Source organism: Leucopleurus acutus (genome assembly GCF_964270905.1).
Source record: "Leucopleurus acutus genome assembly, chromosome: 5".
NCBI classification, from domain to species: Eukaryota; Metazoa; Chordata; class Mammalia; order Artiodactyla; family Delphinidae; genus Leucopleurus; species Leucopleurus acutus.
In genome coordinates, this window is record NC_139147.1 from 105,027,576 (window position 1) to 105,047,993 (window position 20,418).

The 20,418-nt window shown below is 40.2% G+C and overlaps 1 protein-coding gene across 1 annotated transcript in view; it reads right to left on the reverse strand.

The window, feature by feature from the left end:
- The window catches only part of SCHIP1 (schwannomin interacting protein 1), a 123,358-nt gene that overhangs the window by 14,017 nt on the left and 88,923 nt on the right, over window positions 1-20,418 (reverse strand). The window contains exon 3 of the mRNA XM_082839326.1: window positions 15,148-15,266. Within this exon, the coding sequence (XP_082695452.1) occupies window positions 15,148-15,266 (119 nt within the window). The remainder of the gene's footprint in view (window positions 1-15,147; window positions 15,267-20,418) is intronic.

Here is a 20,418-nt window from a genome sequence, read left to right on the forward strand (position 1 = left end):
GAAACTTTGAAATGCCTATGGATTTCAAACATGCATTGCTCATCTTCTGTCCAAAACCAGTGTGGCTGTGAGAGCCGCTGGCCCTGCCATGCCATTCATTACTCAGTAGTCCCAACTAGTTTGTGGCTGGGCTGTTAAAATATATTATTTCTATTTATTTTAATGAATCTCCGATGCATTATTCAAAGGCTTTCTACATAATGAATATTATCACCCATTATCTTTTCCTGTTTCATGAGAATTTCAAAGGGGACGGAATATAAAATGTGCATTGTAATTACCCAAGGGTAGCTGTAAACACATTTCATTTTTCTAAGGATTTGTCGTGAAGAAAGAACGTGGAAGCAATTGAGGTTTGGGTAAGTTCTAGATGTACTGCGTGTGTGATGGTGTGTCTACAGAATGTGCTGAGGTGGGTTAAAATGAGGTGCTGCTATTCCTTAATAAATTGTGAAATACCTTTCCCATTTCCCAAACCTTGCTCCTTATTCTTCTTTTCCCTACTGACTGTTTTGTATTGACATTTACCATGAAAGCTACAGAATTACTATTGAAAAAAAAAAAAAGGAAAGGCAGTTTCTACTTCTCAATATTTGTTATTGTGAAAATATACTGCTATTTCTTATTTTACTTTAGTGGGATTGTGTTAATTTTCTTTTGCTAAAGAGTGTGCAACGCATGGGATGATAATTTGACTTTTTAAAAATTTAAAAAATTTTAAAATTGAAGTATAGTTGCTGTACAATGTTGTATAAGTTACAGGTGTACAATACGGTAATTCTCAATTTTTAAAGATTATACTCCATTTATAGTTATTATAAAATTTTGGCTCTATTCCCTGTGTTGTACAATATATCCTTGTAGCTTATTTTATACCTAATAGTTTGTACCTCTTACTCCACTACCCCTATGTTGCCCCTCCTGCTTCCGTTTCCCCACAGCCATCTCTCCTAGGTGCCAAAGGTGGTAACCACTAGTTTCTTCTCTATATCTGTGAGTCTGCTTCTTTTTTGTTATATTCACTAGTTTGCTGTATTTTTTTAAGATTCCACGTATAAGTGATATCATACAGTATTTGTCTTTCTCTGTCTGACTTATTTCACGTAGTATAATGTCCTCCAAGTCCATCCATGTTGCTGCAAATGGCAAAATTTCATTCCTTTTTATGGCTGAGCTGACTTTTTAAAAAAGAGTGATATTCACATAGGTGCAAACACTGCTGGTCTAACATATATGATCATACACACAGAAGTATTATAAATGATTTTTACAACTATATTAGAAAGAAAGGGGATGTTTAACTGTTCATTTGTTTGTTCATTTGATGATCAGGCAATAACATCTCTGCAAACCCCACGGCACCGACTGGCCAGTGCTGAGCTGATGCCTCCCCTTTGGCCAGAGCACACACTTTCTAGTTCAATACAGTCCCACCTATTGCCTTTTATCTGGGCTACTTCATTCCTTTATGTTTCTTGCTGGCCCCTGAAGGCATGTTACAGTTCACGGCCCCTATATTAAGTGGATGCATAGTAGCAGTTGATCCAGGGACAGAAATCAGGTCTTCTAACAGGTACCAAATGCTTGGATCATTAAATCACAATATACAAATAGAAATGTGGACTCTATAGAGCATTGGAAGGGAACTCAAAAAAATACTTACTAGACACTCCCTATCTTATAGATGAGAAAGGAAACACTTTCACTTACCTGGACATTAATTAGTAAGTAAGGTGTTAACCAAGAAGAGTGAATGAGCGGGGAACTAACTGCAGTAGAAAAGTGGTCTGCGGGATGGGGGAAGCAAATGCAGAAGAGGGATGGAAAGCCGGCTCTCCCGCTGTTATGTGCCCAGAGCAGTTAAGGGCAGTTTCAAACTCTGTGCTAGAGATAGGGCTGGGGGAAAGGGGGGCACCATGTCTCTTCATGTCGTGTCCTCACCCCACATCTTACAGGACTCAGGCTTTTGGCTTCCTCAGCGAAAGCCACGGAAGGTAGCTCCGAAGGCGGCGGGAGTGTGAATGGCCCTCTCTGGGTTTTCTTCTCCCGATCCTGCGCATACTTTTTCTCTGCTCCCTTTTCTAAGGCTCATTAGCTCTGGCCCTTCCATCTGTATGTGTTTGCGTGAGGGCTGGTAGGCATCCGACTCCACGTGGCCACAGAATCTTCTCACTACTTAAGTAACGGATGGAGAAGTGGACTAGCGTTCACCAGCTTTTCTATGGTGAAGCAGCAGCCCCTGTGGCCTAACCCGATTCTCTAGGGAGCTATAAATACTTGCATTCCTCAGACAGCTGCTGATTCTAATTCCACATCAGTGTCTAGTTCCTTCAATAATGACCACTTCTATGTAATTCAATTTGGAATTATAGGATCTTAATGTTAAAAAATGCATTTTCACCAGAAATGTTTTCTGCATGCATTGAAGACCAGAAAGGGTACTCTTCTGATACTGCAATAATGATGGAATAAAACAGCCATCTCTCCTAGGTGCCAAATGTGGTCTCCTTTCCCTTAATTAAAGCCAAATGATTTCTCAGCAATCTACTTTCTGAAATAAAAAGAATGACCACTTTTGAGCACCTACTATATTGTAGGCACTTCGTATATATTACCTCTAATCCTCAGATACACCTAAAACAAGTATTATGATCTCCATTTTGCATATGAGAAAACTAAGGCTCAGAGGTTAAATTATACAGGGTCACAAAGCTGGCATTTTATTCTAGGAGAGTGTGGTGAGAAGCCAGGGCACTATAAGAAGGCTAGAATAAATTCATGAATGGAAGAATAAAAGAGAAGATGAAAAAAGAAAGCAAAACAAAAAATTGGAAACAACTTCAGTGTCTAACAATAAGAGATTAAGTATATTATGGATTGACAATTATACACTGATATGTATAACACAGATAACTAATGAGAACCTGCTGTATAGCACAGGGAACTCTGCTTACTGCTCTGTGGTGACCTAAATGGGAAGGAAATCCAAAAAAGAAGGGATAGGGCTTCCCTGGTGGCGCAGTGGTTGAGAGTCCGCCTGCCGATGCAGGGGACGCAGGTTCGTGCCCGGGTCCGGGAAGATCCCACATGCCGCGGAGCGGCTGGGCCCGTGAGCCATGGCCGCTGAGCCTGCGTGTCCAGAGCCTGTGCTCCGCAACGGGAGAGGCCACAACAGTAAGAGGCCCGCATACCGCAAAAACAAACAAACAAACAAACAAGAGGGGATATATGATACATATGGCTGATTCACTTCGCTGTACAGTAGAAACTAACACAACATTGTAAAACAACTATACCCCAATTTAAAAAAAGACTGATAGAACTACAAAAAAAAGTATATTATGGTGAAATATATGATGGGCCATTATGCAGCTAGTAAAAATATATATAATGGAACAGTTATGAATATGGGCAAATATTCCTGATGTATTGTTAAGTCAAAAACAGAAACAAAAACCAAGCTCTAAAACAACAGGTATACTATGATTCCAAGTTTGTAAACAAAAATGTGGAGCTCTCTGTACAGAAAAAGTGGCAGGAAATATACCTAGATATTTCTTCGTGGAAGAAATTCAGTTGACTTCAAATTTTTCTCTTTTGAGTGCCTCTGAGCTGCTACGTGTGGGCCTTTAGCAGGAATTTAAAAAAGGAAAAGGAGAGAAAATGGGTGAGTTGATTAGCACTGTGTGTTGGAGAAAGGTGAGTAGGATTAAGTATTTGACAGCTGGAAGAGGATGGCTGCGTGTCTGACTCAGATGGTGTCTATGCAGGGACCATGACTCATGTATGAGTCAGCCTGGGCTTTTGTTTTTGGCAGGGTGCTGGGGGTAGGAGATCCTGCCCCCAGCAGGGGGGAGGGCAGTAAGAAACAAATTTTCTTATAAGTGAACATTTCTGTGGATGGACTCTTTGACTCAACTGTTGCCATCCCTCCCCAGCCCAGTCTCAATCCCATTCTCCTTTTTCGATCTGCATAGATGATAGACTCTCAAGTAAAGGATATACATTTCACTCTTTGTATTTTTAAAGCCAGCCTGCCTATTTACTCTGCTCAGCCCAGACAGAGTTTAAACTTGTATCTGCCGGACCTGCTGATGAGTTTCAGCTGCTGGAGCTGAAGTTAGGCTCATCCCCTCCCGGACCGGACCGGTGTTTACCTCTGTGAGGCTGGGGTAAAGATATGGCAGTTGAAGAGTCAGTGCCTGTGGATGTTTTTGAGGGGTATGGTTAGATTTGGTGAAAATCTTAATTGCAAATTCTTTTACTGTCTTGAACACTGAATCACTGCTTTCATCACTTCTTACGTTTATGTTTAAAATAATGTTGGGGCTGCCATTTAGGCTTGGTCCCATAGTAAGCTTCATCTCAAAGACCTTCTGTTTCATGACTGAATTTGTGGTCGTTTGATTCTGTTCAGTCATTAAAAAGAATGCAGTAGATTTACTGAATTGCATTAATTCTATGACGCATGGTTATTCATCTTTGGCCATCTTCAACGTCGGGGTATGTCTCACAATCTCAGCCACCCATGCAGCTGGTGGCATGACTCCTCTACTGAGCTGTAACTCTGTCAGCCAACAAGCCATATAAGGACCACTGAAGAAGAGGTGGGCTCTGGTAGTTGACCATTCATGCCTTCTGATCATAAAAAAGTGCCAGCATCAAAACCCGCAGAATGGGGGACAGTGGCTTGGAAGGTGAAGCACAGCACCTCCTGATGGCACAAAGGGTGACACTGTGGGGAAAAGCAAAGATGGACAACGCTAAGGGAAAGTGGTTAAATGGAGAATTGAATTGTGAATGTGAAAAAGGGTGTAGGACTACCTTAACCAATTTCACTTTTTCTTATTTTTTTGTATGCACAAAAGACACATGTGATAAAAATATATACCCAAATAAACCTGAAAGGACTTTTCAATAGCTAAAACAAAAATTCTGGAATTCCCTGGTGGTCCAGTGGTTAGGGCTCCACACTTCCACTGCAGACCCCGAATAGCCAAAGCAATCTTGAGAACGAAAAACGGAGCTGGAGGAATCAGACTCCCTGACTTCAGACTATACTACAAAGCTACAGTAATCAAGACAGTATGGTACTGGCACAAAAACAGAAAGATAGATCAATGGAACAGGATAGAAAGCCCAGAGGTAAACCCACACACATATGGTCACCTTATCTTTGATAAAGGAGGCAGGAATATACAGTGGAGAAAGGACAGCCTCTTCAATAAGTGGTGCTGGGAAAACTGGACAGGTACATGTAAAAGTATGAGAGCAGGGGGAGCAAGTTTGATTCCTGGTTGGGGAACTAAGATTCCCGCATGCCGCAAGGCACATCACCAAAACAAAAAACAACAAAAAAAATTCTAAGTGTTAAGGAGGCATGTGTCACCATTTAATTGGCAGTGGTTTTCTGAAATATCTTCCATGGGTTTTTAATGCATGTGATGATCTGAATGAGAATAATCTGAGGGGAACAGAAAATTTTACAAAAATACTGAACAAAAGGATTGTGTTAAAACTCCAGATGACAGAGCTCACATGCAGTCAGTGAGGCTGTTTTCTCATAGCAGTGAGTGCTTATGTAAACTCTCAAAGGAGCTGGTCTTCATATGAGCTGTGTGTGTCCAGACACATGTGAGGGACCGCTGTCTAAAGGGAGTGCAAATTTCAGTAATAAAGTCATGATAACTTGTCAAAGATGATGCACAATGAAAAATCATTTCTAGAAGTTCTTTTAATTAAACATTTGGTTGTCCACTGGAGCCATTTTTAAATATAAAATGCAGCCCCTGTGGCCTTTTTCTCCCTGTCTCCCACTCTTTTGCAGCAGCTCTGACAACTGAATTCTCACTGGCGATAATAATAAAATTCATAAGACAGAGTACAGCTGGATATGCCTCTAGCAAGATGTCAAATTTCGCTTGCACAAAATTAATTGCACCTAATTAAACTGGGGTCATTGGCATTATTGTAAAGTGAGGCTATTTATTAGACAAAGAAAATTTCACAAATGCCAATTTGCTTTTCTTTCAGGTTTGTAAAAGAGAAGAATTGCTTACATGATTAAATTTGTTTTGCCATTTTAATCTTACTCTTCAAAAGATCCACTTCAAATTTTGCTTCACTTTAAAAATTGTGTAATGTTTTAGAATACTGCAGATAATTCTTGGAGGAGGGCATAAAAATGATAGGTTTTCTGTAGATTACCTGATGAATTTTCAAAGAGTATAAAAGAGAATTTGCAAACTACCATTTGCAATGACAGGTACTGTGGAATTACTCATATGAAGGATTTTCTAAGCAAATTAATAGTACACATGTATGAGATTAATATGAAGTTCAAAAGGTATATTGCATGTTACAAATAGGTTGTTGTAGTATGTACCTATTACTTCAGGAAAGCAAATTTCATTGTGTTGAAACAGGACAACCTCTTCTCACTCATGCTGGGTATATATGACCACTGTGCTTACTTCTTCCAGGAAATTATGCAAAAATTATTACTATCAGAGACAAAAGGATGATTTACTTTCCTGGCAAAATGAGGCTGGTTTGACCTGTGATCTGTGGCAGATTATATATTCAGATTCTCAGTTCCTCACATTCGAAGCTCCTATGAATCCAATTTCTTTAAAGCCTCTCTAGATCACTGCTATCTGTCCTATCGAGACAACTCCCTGGGCTACGGTGCCTCCCCGCCCCCTCCCCTCCACGCAGCCCAAACACAAGAGGAGGTGGTGAGTAACTATTACTGGTCTTATCTCAGCCATTCGCCAATAAACCTATAAGAACAAGAAAGAAATGAGTTTTGATCTGGGGATGTTGGAATGGCTGAGATAAGTAAACAGTAATCATTATTCAAACGAGCGTCTCAAAAGCTCTCTGGGGCATTTCTGTTTTTCATAATCTTCACAACGCATGGAGAGAAGGGTATATAGCCTTTTCCAGGTTACAATATTACATTGCATACTTTGTGAATAGACTGTATTATGTTGTATTTATATTTATGTGCATGTAAATAAAATCTATCTTGGGGTAAGGGAAGAAGAGAAGTCGGGGGGTCAGGTTCATTTTGTGTTACTCTGAGAAAAGGAGAATGGAGATGGCAGAAAAAGTTTTCTCCATGATGTCAAATCAGCCTGTAATGTTTGAAAAATGAAAGACTTCCTAGATGTCTGTTACTAATGACCACTCTGTCCTGTGTTTTCACAGCAGCCAAGCCAGTTTCCATTCCTTTAATAACACTAAGCTACATAAACTCAGAATCCGAAATATAATGCTGATTCAAGATTAATTTGGTCAATGAAAAAATATTTTATAGCAAAGTATTATACTAGTCATAAGAGAAAAGAAATATTTAATTTTTCTAAGAACATGAGTAAATCTAACATTTCTTAGAAACTTCTTTCAAAAATAGGTCATTTCTCTCATTTCCATTTAAGCTTTTAGCTGGAACATTTTTAAACAGAGAAAACGGACAAAGGTCATACGATCTCAGTTTGAAAAGGCTGATTATGTGTGGATTAGCACATTTTGAAGAAAAATACGGCGCTTCCTATACTGGCCACATTTCAGTATAAGTCAAATTTAATCAGCTGAGTTATGAAGCAATATCAAAAATTCTTTTGCTGCAGTATTGGGCATGAAATGTCTTTATGGGATTATCATAAGTCTAGCTTACATTTAATAGCTTGTCATTCTTTTAAAAAGTACTTTAGGAGATAGCACTAATTAGAAAAATTCAGTGGGGCTGAAACCCAAAGGCCAACAGAGAAGGACTTACTCTCACAGGAGCAGCTTAAACTTGTCTTCCCAAAGGACCCTCCCGCTACTTCACAATTTCTCACATAATATGAAGTGAATTTTTACAGGTAAACACCCTTTAAAATGCATAAATAGAAGTCCACTATTTTGCCAAAGGACCCTACTTACCTGGGTAGGCCCTGCCTTAAAAGTAAGCTTAGCACTTCAGAACCCATTGCTTCGGCAATTGATTGTAAGTCCTCAGCCTCATTTAAAATTGAGTCCTGAGCTCCTTAAAGCAGTAAATTCAGCTAATATTTACCTGGTTTTGATTATTTAACTAGTTCAACAGGTGCGCTTTGGAGCATTCTGGAGTGCCACATCAGTGACCTCAAAGTTCTAACATCCCTCAAGTACTTTTGTAAGAAAGAGGTAAGGTACTTCTAGCTCAATGAAGAATTTCAGGAATTGTAACACATCAGAGAAACACTAATTCTAATAGGGATGGAGAATATGGGTACACAATTGCAACTGAACATTTCCTAAGGCTTTTCTCCTACATTATTCCTGAGGAAGGAGAATGGCAGTCAGTCTTTGCAGACTTTAAATTTACAGGGAAAAAGTGACATTTCTTAGGAACGTTAAGTCTCATTATTAACCATCATCCTAAGGGGGATCCAAAAAGTCATCGTGTTCTCAGAGAGGATGAGCTCATCCCAGAATGTGGAGAGGAAAACATATGAACGAACAGGATATAAATAATCTTCCTTATGGAGAGTCAACAAGTGTAGCTTGTTATGAGCTACTGTGAAATACGTATGTGTTTAGATAGCTGTGTCTCCAGAGAGGGTAGATGACTAAGTGATTCTCAAATTCTGCTCTGCCAGAAGAGTTTCAGGTGGGCTTTGAGGGTTTCTAGGGGAGGGACGGTGAGGGGCACTGAGCGCGAAGTAGAGCAGCATTGAAGGGAAATGGTGGGGGATGCCATGTTCTGGGCAGGGGTATCCCAACCCCTCTCCTTCAGTCCTCCTGGACCAGAGGTCTGCTTTGTTTTACATACATGGTTTCTGCACAGGATTTTATATTTCTGCTATTAAAAATAACAAAAACCTTCATGAGACTTCTAGTTACACATGGCATATCGAACACAGGAATTTATCTTCTCTCTCTTCTGAAATCCTACTAAAATAATATTAAAGGAAGAAATAAGGTATGAACTTACATGGACAAAGGAAATGGAAAAGGAGACAGTGGCACACAAGAGAGTTTTTTTTTTGTTTTGCGGTACGCGGGCCTCTCACTGCTGTGGCCCCTCCCGTTGTGGAGCACAGGCTCCGGACACGCAGGCTCAGCGGCCATGGCTCACGGGCCCAGCCGCTCCGCGGCATGCGGGATCCTCCCGGACCAGGGCACGAACCCGCGTCCCCTGCCTCGGCAGGCGGACCCCCAACCACTGCGCCACCAGGGAAACCCCCACAAGAGAGTTTGAAAATATTTTGAAAGACAAAATGCAGATGGATGAGGGGTATTTGACTTAACTACTTCAATTTGCTAGGTGTCTGCAGGGGTGGCTGGTGGAGAAGGCACCTGCATTTTCACTTCAGGATCCTGGAAATACTCAGGTACATCCAAAGGCAGGGGAGTGGGGTAAGGCTGCGTACAAACCAAACTGATGAAACAACTGAAAGGAAAACCTAGATCTTCTAACTTGCCCTGACTACGTGTGGTCTGGCAGGATGAGAAAGTTTACTATCTAGAGAGGCTGCATCAGGGGAGCTCTGGGCTAGGGCTCCCTCAGGCACAGCTCAGGTGGCAGTGAAGCGCCTTACTGAAATCAAAGGAATTACGTGAAATTCTACGTGCCGAATGGTCAACCATTCCCCTGCTAGAGTCTTACACTGGCAGCCAGGCTTAAAATTCCTTAGGATGAAGTTGAAGAGTCCTTCCCTGTGACAACTTACAGCCCAAGAGAAAAGAGCTTTGAGCACTTTTAATTGGATGCACCCTTACAAAGAGTTGTGTTTTTATTTGACCATTCTAAAGTGAAGTTCACCATTCATTAATGCAACAACTATTCGGTGACTATGTATTAGACACTGTCTAAGCAATAGTTATGGTGGTGAACAAAACAGACAAAGGCCGCTCTCTTGGGGTTAATTATTTTCGTACTAGAGAAAGACAAGGAACAGATTAAAAATATATATAATACAACATCAGGTAATGGTAAGGACCACAAAGAAAAACAAATCAGAGTAAGAGGATAAGCAGGGTAAGAGAAGAGAAAGTGGTAGTAGGTTGGGAGTTTACCTTTTAATTGGGTAGTCAGGGAAGGTCTCTCTGAGAAGACAATATATGTCTCCAAGCCCCAACCAGAAACTTTACAACAGCTTTTAGTGTTTTACACTTAATTATTAATAGAAATCAAAATGAACAAGAAAACAAACTCAGAAAAAATCATGGACAATGTAGAAATCAGAAGGAAACATTTTGAACAATTTAACTAAAATTAATGCCCTCAGTGAAATGAGAAAGCATGATGGGAAAAATTTTGAAAACATAAACAAAATGGACAAATTCTTAGAAAATACAACTCATCAGAACTGACTCAAGAAGAAATCAAAAGTGTGTACAATCTTAAAACCACTTAAAAAACAGAAGCTGTTAAATCAAACATACAAAGTAGACACTGGGCCCAGATGGTTATACTGGTAAGAAACAGCTCATTCCAATATTATGTAGACTTTTCTTAGACAATATGAAAGGGGGAATAGTAGCTAATTCATTTACACCAGCATAAACTTATACTAAAACCAGAAAAAAAAGTTACAAGAAAAGACTACAACAGACCCATGTGACTCATGAATGTAAGTATAACAACCCTAAATAAAATATTATGTATAAAATCCAATACCGTTCAAAAAAAGATAATACCCCAAACCAATTTTGGTTTATAATAGGTATGCAAAGATTGTTCAATATTTTGAAAATCTATAAATGTAATTCATTAATAGATTAATAGAGAAAATCATACAATCATCTCAACAGATGCAGAAAAAGCACATGATAACATCAAATACCCATTCATGATAAAAATGTTTTTAAAATTATGAATATAAGGGAACAATGTTAATCTCATAAAGAGTAAAATTAAAGAAAACATAAAATTAACATCATCCTAAATGGAAACATTAGAAGCATTCCATTTAACATGAGAAATGAGCTAAGGAGTCCAACTACTACCATTTTTAATCCTCAGTGTACTAGGGTACCTATCCAGTGCAGTAAAACAAAGAAAGAAACCAGAAGTAGGAGGACAGAAAGGAATTTTAAAAGCTGCTATTTTTTGTAGATGATATTGTTTTAAACGTCCAAAGAATGTACAGACAACTTTACTGGAAATAACAGGAGAGTAGAGAAATACTAGGTATAATAATAACGAAATGGCTGGATACACGACTAGTGTACAAAGTAAGCTGCAGCAAACAAGAAAGCATTATCTAAGAGAATTTAAGATAATATCAGAATATCAAATATCTAGAAATAAATATAACAAAAGATATGCAGTATCTCTAAATGGAAAACAGGGATAGGAAAATTTAATACTGTGAAAATGTAATTCTCCCCTAAATTATTGGGTTGGCCAAAAAGTTCGTTTGGGTTTTCCCGTAAGTTCGTTTTCCGTAAGTTCGTTCGGGTTTTTCCATAACATCTTACGGAAAAACCAGAACGGACTGTTTGGCCAACCCAATATTTCCAGATTCAGTGCAATTCTAGTCAAAAATCCCAAGACAGTATTTTGCTGAACTTGATTTGATGATTTAAAATTTATATGGAAGAATAAAAAACCAAGAATAGGCAGTAAAAGAGTAAAGAGTCCAGATATCAGGACTTATTTTGAAGCTACAGTAATTAAAACTGTATGGTACTGGTGCAGGGATAGAAACACTAACCAATGAAATAGAATGTATTCCCATTAATGTATAGTCATACATAAGTGGTCTGTTAGATCAGTCAGTAAAAGAGAATTGTTACTAATAAATATGATGGAAAAAATGGTCATGTATATGGAAAAAGATGAAATTAGACTTCTCCATTCCGAATCAGGAAACCAACCCCTGATTGCTTACAGACTTAAAAAAAAAAACCACTTTTAACTCTTAACAGGAAATCTAGGTTAACGCCTTTTGGACCTTAGGGTAGAAGAAGATTTTTTATAGAAGCCTCAGAAAGCACTGACTTTAAAAGAAAAGTTAGATAAAAATTACCATTAAAGTTAAAATTAAGAACTTCTGGTCATAAAGACACATTGAGTGAAAAGACAAGTTACAACCTGGGAGAAGATATTTGCCATACATACAGCATATTAAGGATTAGAATCATAACTAAAGAACTTCCATAAATCGATGAAAAAAGCATAAAGAATCCAATAGAAATTTGGACATGAGGCCCAAAAAGACATTTCACAGAAGGGGAAACAGAGATGGCTAATAAACATAATGAAATATCATTTAATACCCACATTCAGTTAACAAAAGTGTGAAAGAAGTTGACAATATTGAGTGTTAGAAAGGCTATCTAGATGCACAGGATCTCTGAAGCATTGCTGGTAGGAGTGTAACTTGTGCAACTATTTTGAACAGTTTGGCATTATCTTCTAAATAGGAACATTCATGTATTTTCCTAGGAATACCAGTCCAAGGTACACACCAGAGAGAAACTCTTGCACACAGACAGCAGAAGACACATACAAGGATGTTTATAAGCAGCACTGTTTATAAGAGCAGAACCTCTGAAACAACCCAACGCCTATCGTCAGAAGAGATACATTCACATGGTGGAATATAATACAGCAGTCAAATCAGGGACTGGCAAAGGGGAAAATGGGGCAATTTAAATTTCAGAACAAACAATAAAATTTCTCAAGTAATCACAGTTTACTACATGGTTCAACGTGAATGATATATGAACTTAATAATGTAAAATTGAACAGTTATTTGACCCCAAATTATAAAGTAATTATATTAGGAGGATGGGGAGGGATATATAGATATGTCTGTGGGAGGGCTGTAAAAGAGAGTTAAATCCCAACCTTCTGTATTTAGCAGTCAGTAAATGGTTTAAAAGTAAAAGGTAAGAAGATAAGCATTTTACTCAGAGATATAAATACCAGCTTAAACAACTAAGGAGTTAAAAGTTATTGTTTCTGGAGAGTGAGATGAGGATAGAGAGGGATGGGACCAGGGACTGTTACTTTTATGTTGTTATTATATACTCTGTAGTTAATTCTACTTTACTTTCAAAGTCATATAATACACACACACACACACACACACACACACACACACACACACACACACAACTTCGATTTTAAAAACCACAGCTCCCGTTTGGACCAGATGGATATGACATGGCTGAGCAAAGAGATGGGGTTTCTAGAAGAAAACTTTTTGGTGCTTTGGGGACTACTAGAGGGCAGTAGCAGAGATCTATAAGACTATGGGGTCCAATCTACTCATTTTACAAAAATGAGGAAACTGAGGCCTGGTAAAAACTAAGTAAATTGCTCAAGTCTCAGAATTAGAAGCTGACTGGGACTAACCCTCAGGTGTCCAGGTCCCTAGGCCTGAGGTCCTCCTGCCACATCCCACTAGGAGGAGAAAGAGGTGCTTCCATGGCAAAGGGGAAGGCTGACCTTCCAACTCTGGAATGACATATGCCGAGAGCGAGGGAATCCTCTGAGCCTGAGCTGGCCCACACCCAGCTGAGGAGGACACGCATAAACACTGCATGGCCAGGCCACAGCTCCTGTCTCCAGGCACTAACCCATCAGGAGTGACTCCTAAATATGCACATATATGCGTGTGTGTGTGCTTTCTGATATTTGCTGATTTAGATGAATCTGTAAGGGTCAGACAGAAGTATGAGGCTTACTGAAAGCTTGATAAAATAGATACAGAAGTCTCTAATTCTGGGCCTCATATGAAGGAAAGAGTGGAAATCCATTGGCTGAATGAATGCATGGATGCTATCATTTGTCTCCCACACCTGGTTTAACATGGTAAGTATACCTAGTATTTATACAGGGAATATTTGCTCTTAGAGAGCCCAAAGGAAGAGCCAGACATTCTGACACGAAATGGATATTTGGGGAGGGATCGAGAGAATGCTGATGGGTCTTCAGTTACTACCATCTTTATTAAAACAATGTTTTACGTGCTTTAATCGCTTGGAATACCTGTACTCATAATAGTTAATTTTGCAGATTGTCTATACCCTCCCTAATCAAAGTGTGACCTATGGACTGGCAGCATGAACATCAGCTGGGAGCTTGTTAGAAATACAGAATCTTGGGACTTCCCTGGTGGTGATGTGGTTAGAATCCGCCTGCCAGTGCAGGGGACATGGGTTCGAGCCCTGGTCCGGGAAGATCCCACATGCCGCGGAGCAACTAAGCCCGTGTGCCACTGAGCCTGTGCTCTAGAGCCTGCGAGCCACAACTACCGAGGCTGTGTGCTGCAGCTACTGAAGCCTGTGTACCTAGAGCCCACGCTCTGCAACAAGAGAAGCCACCGCAATGAGAAGCCCACATGCCGCAATGAAGAGTAGGCCCTGCTCGCCGCAACTAGAGAAAGCCTGAGTGCAGCAACGAAGACCCAACGCTGCCAAAAATAAATAAATTAATTAATTAAAAAGAAAAAAAAATACAGAACCTTAAATCCCACCCCAACCTACTAAATCAGAACCAGCATTTTAACACAATTCCCAGGTGATACATACGCACATGAAAGTTTGAGAAGCTCTGGTCTACAATCCTATTTTCTAGATAGAATCATAATTTTAATATATTTTAATTGGAATTAGAAGTTATGCAAATGATCAATGATACCTTGAAACCAACTAAGGTAAAAAAAAAAAAAAAAACACCTGCAGGACAGGTTAAGCTCTGTAGTAAACATTCAATGATCAAAGTGGGAATTGTATTTCTCAGTTACCAGTATTCATTGCAATCAAATGCATCAGGGGGTTAGGCTGGATGCTTTGGGACTGCTTAATGGGAAATCTGGTGGTCTGCCACACTTCTCCAAGCATCAGTCAGCTTGCTTAAGAGTGTAGCTTGATTCCCCCTTCACAATGCAAAATCAGAATTGTGTCTAGAAAAAAAATGAAATATAGAAATCTGACCTCAAATGGCTGGGCAAATGGGCCAAAAAATCCCCAAAACTAAAACCCAAAAAACAAACCCAACAAACAGGTGGAGAGGGATCTGTCTAGCACGCAAATAAAGGTGGCAGTATTATGGGGGAAAAATCCTCAAGGATTTAAAGGATATCTCTTATTAGACATACATAGTCATATGACAGAATCCATTAGGTACATATCAGTAAATCAACTCAAAACACTCACCGGGAGGAAAGGCTTGGCTTCCCACTTTTGCTACAGCTGGTATAAATTCCCGGGCCATCATCAAAGAAGCTTCCAAGTGCCAACTTCTGTCGGATAGATTCTCTTTCATTTTTCTGTGCCTAAAATTTCAGGAAAATAAAACATGCCGATGAGCAGGCAGATACGTCACAACCAGAGGCGATCTAACGGCTAAGTCTCTTAGAACTATAATATCAGACAAAAAGTAAACGGGCCAAAACACAAGAGCATTTGAATTATTAAGACTGAAATTCAACCAGTCTTTCCTGATTCCACGTCTGTGAGCATTTTCAGTGCTTTGGAGTCCTTTATGATCACTAGTCTCGGAAATCACCATCACGGTAGTAAATGATCATCATCAAGACAGAACCACAGTTGACCCCTGAACAACACGGGTTTGAACTGCTCAGGGGCACTTACAGCAGATTTTTCTCAACAGTAAATACTACAGTGCTACACCACCCACAGTTGGTTGAATCTGCGTATGCGGAACCACACAGACGGAGGGCTAACTATAAATTATAGGCAGAGTTTCGACTGCGTGGAGGGTCGGCGCTCCTATCCCCAGGGGTTGTTAAAGGGTCACCTGTAGGTTATTTGGCACTATAATCTTTCTTCTTCTTACCTGCTAAATATAACAGAGTAAAGTCATGGAGGGCAAGCACTTTGTCCTAAATCAAATCACTTTTGTCTCAAATGTGGCCCTTCCCTGGATCTTTTCCCTTCTTTACATGGTCCCCTCAGTCCACTTTCTCTATGGCAAGAACATTAATTCGTTCAACCAACAGGCACCAAGCCTCTCTGAGAGGCAGGAGCCATGCTGTGACGCTAGAAGACGGCCCAGGACGGATAGACACAGCCCCTGCCTCCACCCATTACAGTCTTGATGGGGACTCTTGTTTCCATTCAAGCTCATCTCACCAGGTTTAGATTGTGAGAAATCCTAACCTAGTGCCTGGAATAGCTGGAGGATTCTCACTGGACCCATCTGTTTCATATTTTGAAGGGAAGTCAGGTCGGTGTGCATAGGAAAAGGATTTGGTAAACTACACTACTGAGATAACTTGGATACGTTTACAACACTTGGCTTCGCATAAAAGTCCCATAAAAACTCACCATGCTGAACTTTTAAACCCTTTAAACAACAGAAGATGAGACATGATTTCCTTAGCTAAAAATAAAACAACTACAAAAAACAAACAATGAGTTAGACATCCTGGGGTGAGAATGAGATTTTGGTTTTCTGTTTCGTGGGATGAGGGAGGCTGTGAGAAGCACCATTTTATGTTCTGAGCAGGGGGCTGAAGACTCTGCGGAACAAATTATATAACGAAACCCAGCTCACGTGAGTGGGTGTGGTTACGGGACGCACGACCGCCTTGATTCTCTCAGTAGGAGGTTCTGGAGCCACATTTGCTGCTACCAGTATCCAGAAGTTACGGTGAAAGCTCTGAGCCGTCATCTGAGCATCACTGTGTCACAGGAATGAAATGTACAACCTATGGGAAGGACAGGCTGAAAAATGGCTTCATTTCATCCCCAAGTGAAGGGCAATATACTACAGGTTAAGGCTGCTGTTTAATATGATAGTTACTAGTCACATGTAACTATTTACATTCAAATTAAAAATTAATTAATTAAAATAAAAAATTCAGTCCCTCAGTCATACTAGCTGCATTTCAAGAGCTCCAGAGCCACAGGTGGCTAGTAGATATCATATGGGAAGCACAGAATAAAATATACGACAGCGCAGCACTGCTAAAGACAGCATCAGCTTCAACCGTCTGCATCAGAACTTCCTGTAGAGACTTTAAAATGCACATTCCCATTGCTTCTGTGCCTTTGGGCTAAGATCAAGTGTAAAGTACACATCCCTAGACTCTAGCACTGGGTATTTAGTTTCAATGGGTTTGAGAACTTCTGGTCGAAGGAAAGCTCATCTTTATTCTCCTTTTCTCTAACATTTTAAAATTCTTGGACACTACAAGCATTCTTCCAACTTTCATACTTAGCAATTATATTTAAATCTATCTGTCTATATAGATATCCCTCCCCCCCATTTTGTCATGTACCAGTGGAACTGTGTCATACTAGGAGCTCCTGTATTTGTGTGTATCTGTTAATACAGCCACAAGGTGAAAGACTACTTTTTTTTTTAATTAATTATTTTTGGCTGCATTGGGTCTTCCTTGCTGCATGCGGGCTCTCTCTAGTTGCAGTGACCGGGGGCTACTCTTCGTTGGTGTGCGTGGGCTTCTCATTGCAGTGGCTTCTCTTGTTGCGGAGCACGGGCTCTAGGCACACAGGCTTCAGTAGTTGTGGCACTCAGGCTCAGTAGTTGTGGCTCGCAGGCTTAGTTGCTCCGCAGCATGTGGGATCTTCCCAGACCAGGGCTCAAACCCGTGTCCCCTGCATTGGCAGGCGGATTCTTAACCACTGTGCCACCAGGGAAGTCCCAAGACTACTTTTTTTTTTTTTTGCGGTACGCGGGCCTCTCACTGTTGTGGCCTCTCTCGTTGCGGAGCACAGGCTCCGGACGCGCAGGGCTCTGCGGCCATGGCTCACGGGCTCAGCCGCTCCGCGGCATGTGGGATCTTCCCGGACCGGGGCACGAACCTGTGTCCCCTGCATTGGCAGGCGGACTCTCAACCACTGCGCCACCAGGGAAGCCCCCAAAACTACTTTTATACAGTTACAGATGTGATGCTGATCTCATATTGTTACTGGGCTAGCACAGCACTGAGCCCTGAGAAAGTAACCATGAAGTCGTAAAGGGAAGTAAGAATGCTTTTAATTTCACTAACTACTTGCAACTGTACTGCTGGGAACCTTAATTAAAGCAACCCACCCTTCCAAATATGTAAGGCTGGTACTGGTGATGGTCCTGCCAAAACAGAACCACAACACTTGACATCTTTATTTAAAACAAATTCATTTCAAAATCCCCAAATCTGCCACACAGATTCAATGTAGTCAGTGAACCTATTTCTCAATCCATATAACAGCCAAAAGAGAATCTCACTCAATGTCCTCTACAGTCAGAAAACTGTTGAGTGGAATGAAATATTCAAATATAAAATCGGTAGATCACAACATGAGTGTTAATGACTAATGTTGTCCAACACCAGCCTGGGGTCTGGAAGAGGTTTTATTTAAAGAAAACCCCTTTCCCAGGTCTGAGGCGTGAACACACACTTGATCTCATGTCTATCTTTCCTGATTTACTTTGTATGCTAAAGCTACAGATAGTGGAGAAGGTCTTAAAGATATTTCTATTTACACTAATTACTAGTTTTACACGGAATACTTCCTTAACAGTTTAAAGACAACTGTTTTGTAATACGCAAACTTTCTCCCCTTCTCCTCTTCTCTCTCTGGATCCCACTGAACAAATGAAGAAAAGTATAAAGCATATAAAAGCCACCCTAATCCCGCCACTGAGACACAGATCGCTGCTAACATTTTGGTATATTTTCTTCTAGTTTTTTTTTACCTTATATGTGTATTTTTCTCTTTTTTATAAAATTGAGATCATAATGTTTATATTATGAGAATTTCCCTCCTTCATTCAAAATTCTTAAAAAATACAATGTAAATGGCCGCATATCATTCTCTCCCCTGGAGTTACCTTCTATTGTCACCCATTTGGGTTGTATCCAATTAAAAATTACAGAGCAGTTAGCATTTTACATAAATTCCTGCCCACATGTCTGATTATTTCCTCAGGATAAGTTCCTGCCAGTGGAATTACCAGATCAGCTGAGTGTGAACACTTGTTGAGGCTCCTGACACATTCTGTCACACCGCTCGAGAGAAAATCTGTTCCGATGTACATGCCCAGCAGCAACGGAAAGGGTGCAGTTTTCACTACATCCTGGCTAACACTGAGTATTTTCACTTAAAAAAAACGCCAGTGTTTTTAATTTGATAGGCAAGAAGTGTTATTCTTTTTATTTTAATTTCTTTGATTACCAGTGAGATTAAATATTTAATTTTTTTCAAGTTAAAGTACTTGCTTTTCTCTAAACTACTTACTCCTAGCTTTGCTTATTTTTCTATGAAGGTCTGAGAGTTCTGAACATTTTAGAGTAAGCATATAATTAGTCCTTCTGAGTTTGGCATCTAAATGTTATACAGCTAAGTCAATAGCTCACTCCCTCTTAAGTGTCTGCTGGCTCTGTGCTTGGAAAGCCCTTCCCAGTCCAGAGGTAAAGGATCCCACTTGATGTTGGAGGATTAAATGAGAAAATTTAGGTAAATTGCTTAGCAGCAGTACCTGCGCTATGGTAATGTAAATCTGCAATAAACGGTAGCTATTATGATAGCTCATCTGAAGATGAGGAAACAGAGGGTGAAGGAAGGTTACCCGACTGTTAGATAGAAGAGCTAGGATTCAAGTCCATCTTTCTGGTGCCAGATCTTCCACATCTCTTCTCTACATCGATCGGTAAGGCGTCCACGTGGGCACCATGTTGAAGATAAGAGGCGGGACTTATTCGATTCAGATCGACTTCTTTCCTGAGACGGATGTGATGCTTTCTCAGAAAAGGAGAACACACCTGACTGCAAAACATACACACCACATGCCTAATCATAACCGCAAATACTTACAATACAAATATCTTGTTATCAGAGCCACTCTTTGGACACCACTGCTCAATCTTCCTTTCGGAACAAACCGCCCTAACCTTTCAAGTAACTATGATTCAACTGACTAGTAAAACAGCTTTTCTCTTAAAATTCAACAATTGGAACCTGATTTCCTTCTTGTTGCCCACATGTGTAAAGTATGAGTGTGTGTGTGTGTGTGTGTGTGTGTGTGTGTGTGTGTATGTATGTGTAGTTTCAAACTTTTTTTGTTCTCTAAGGAATTACACCTGCAGGGCAATTATGTCCTCCAAACCCCCAAAGTCCAAACATGCCCCAGGGCGAGGAACAGCGAAGTGCACGGGAAAAGGGAGAAGCGGACTCAAAACTACACTCGCCCAGTGTGTTTATGGCAAGCGGAGCCATGTCCCCTCCTAAAATGGCCTTGGGAAATACTGTCATAAAACAAAAGTGAAACGTCTAAAACGGATATTGCAGGCAAAAAGCAAGACGGCACCTGAGGAGGAATGGCTCATCACTATGAGACAGAAAGACTATCGAGACCATTATCAAGAGTGAAAATGTGCTCACAAACTCACCATTGACCAGCCACAGGCAATGTTTTGTCCTTGCCTGTCGACGAATTCCCTGCTGCCACCCCCTGTG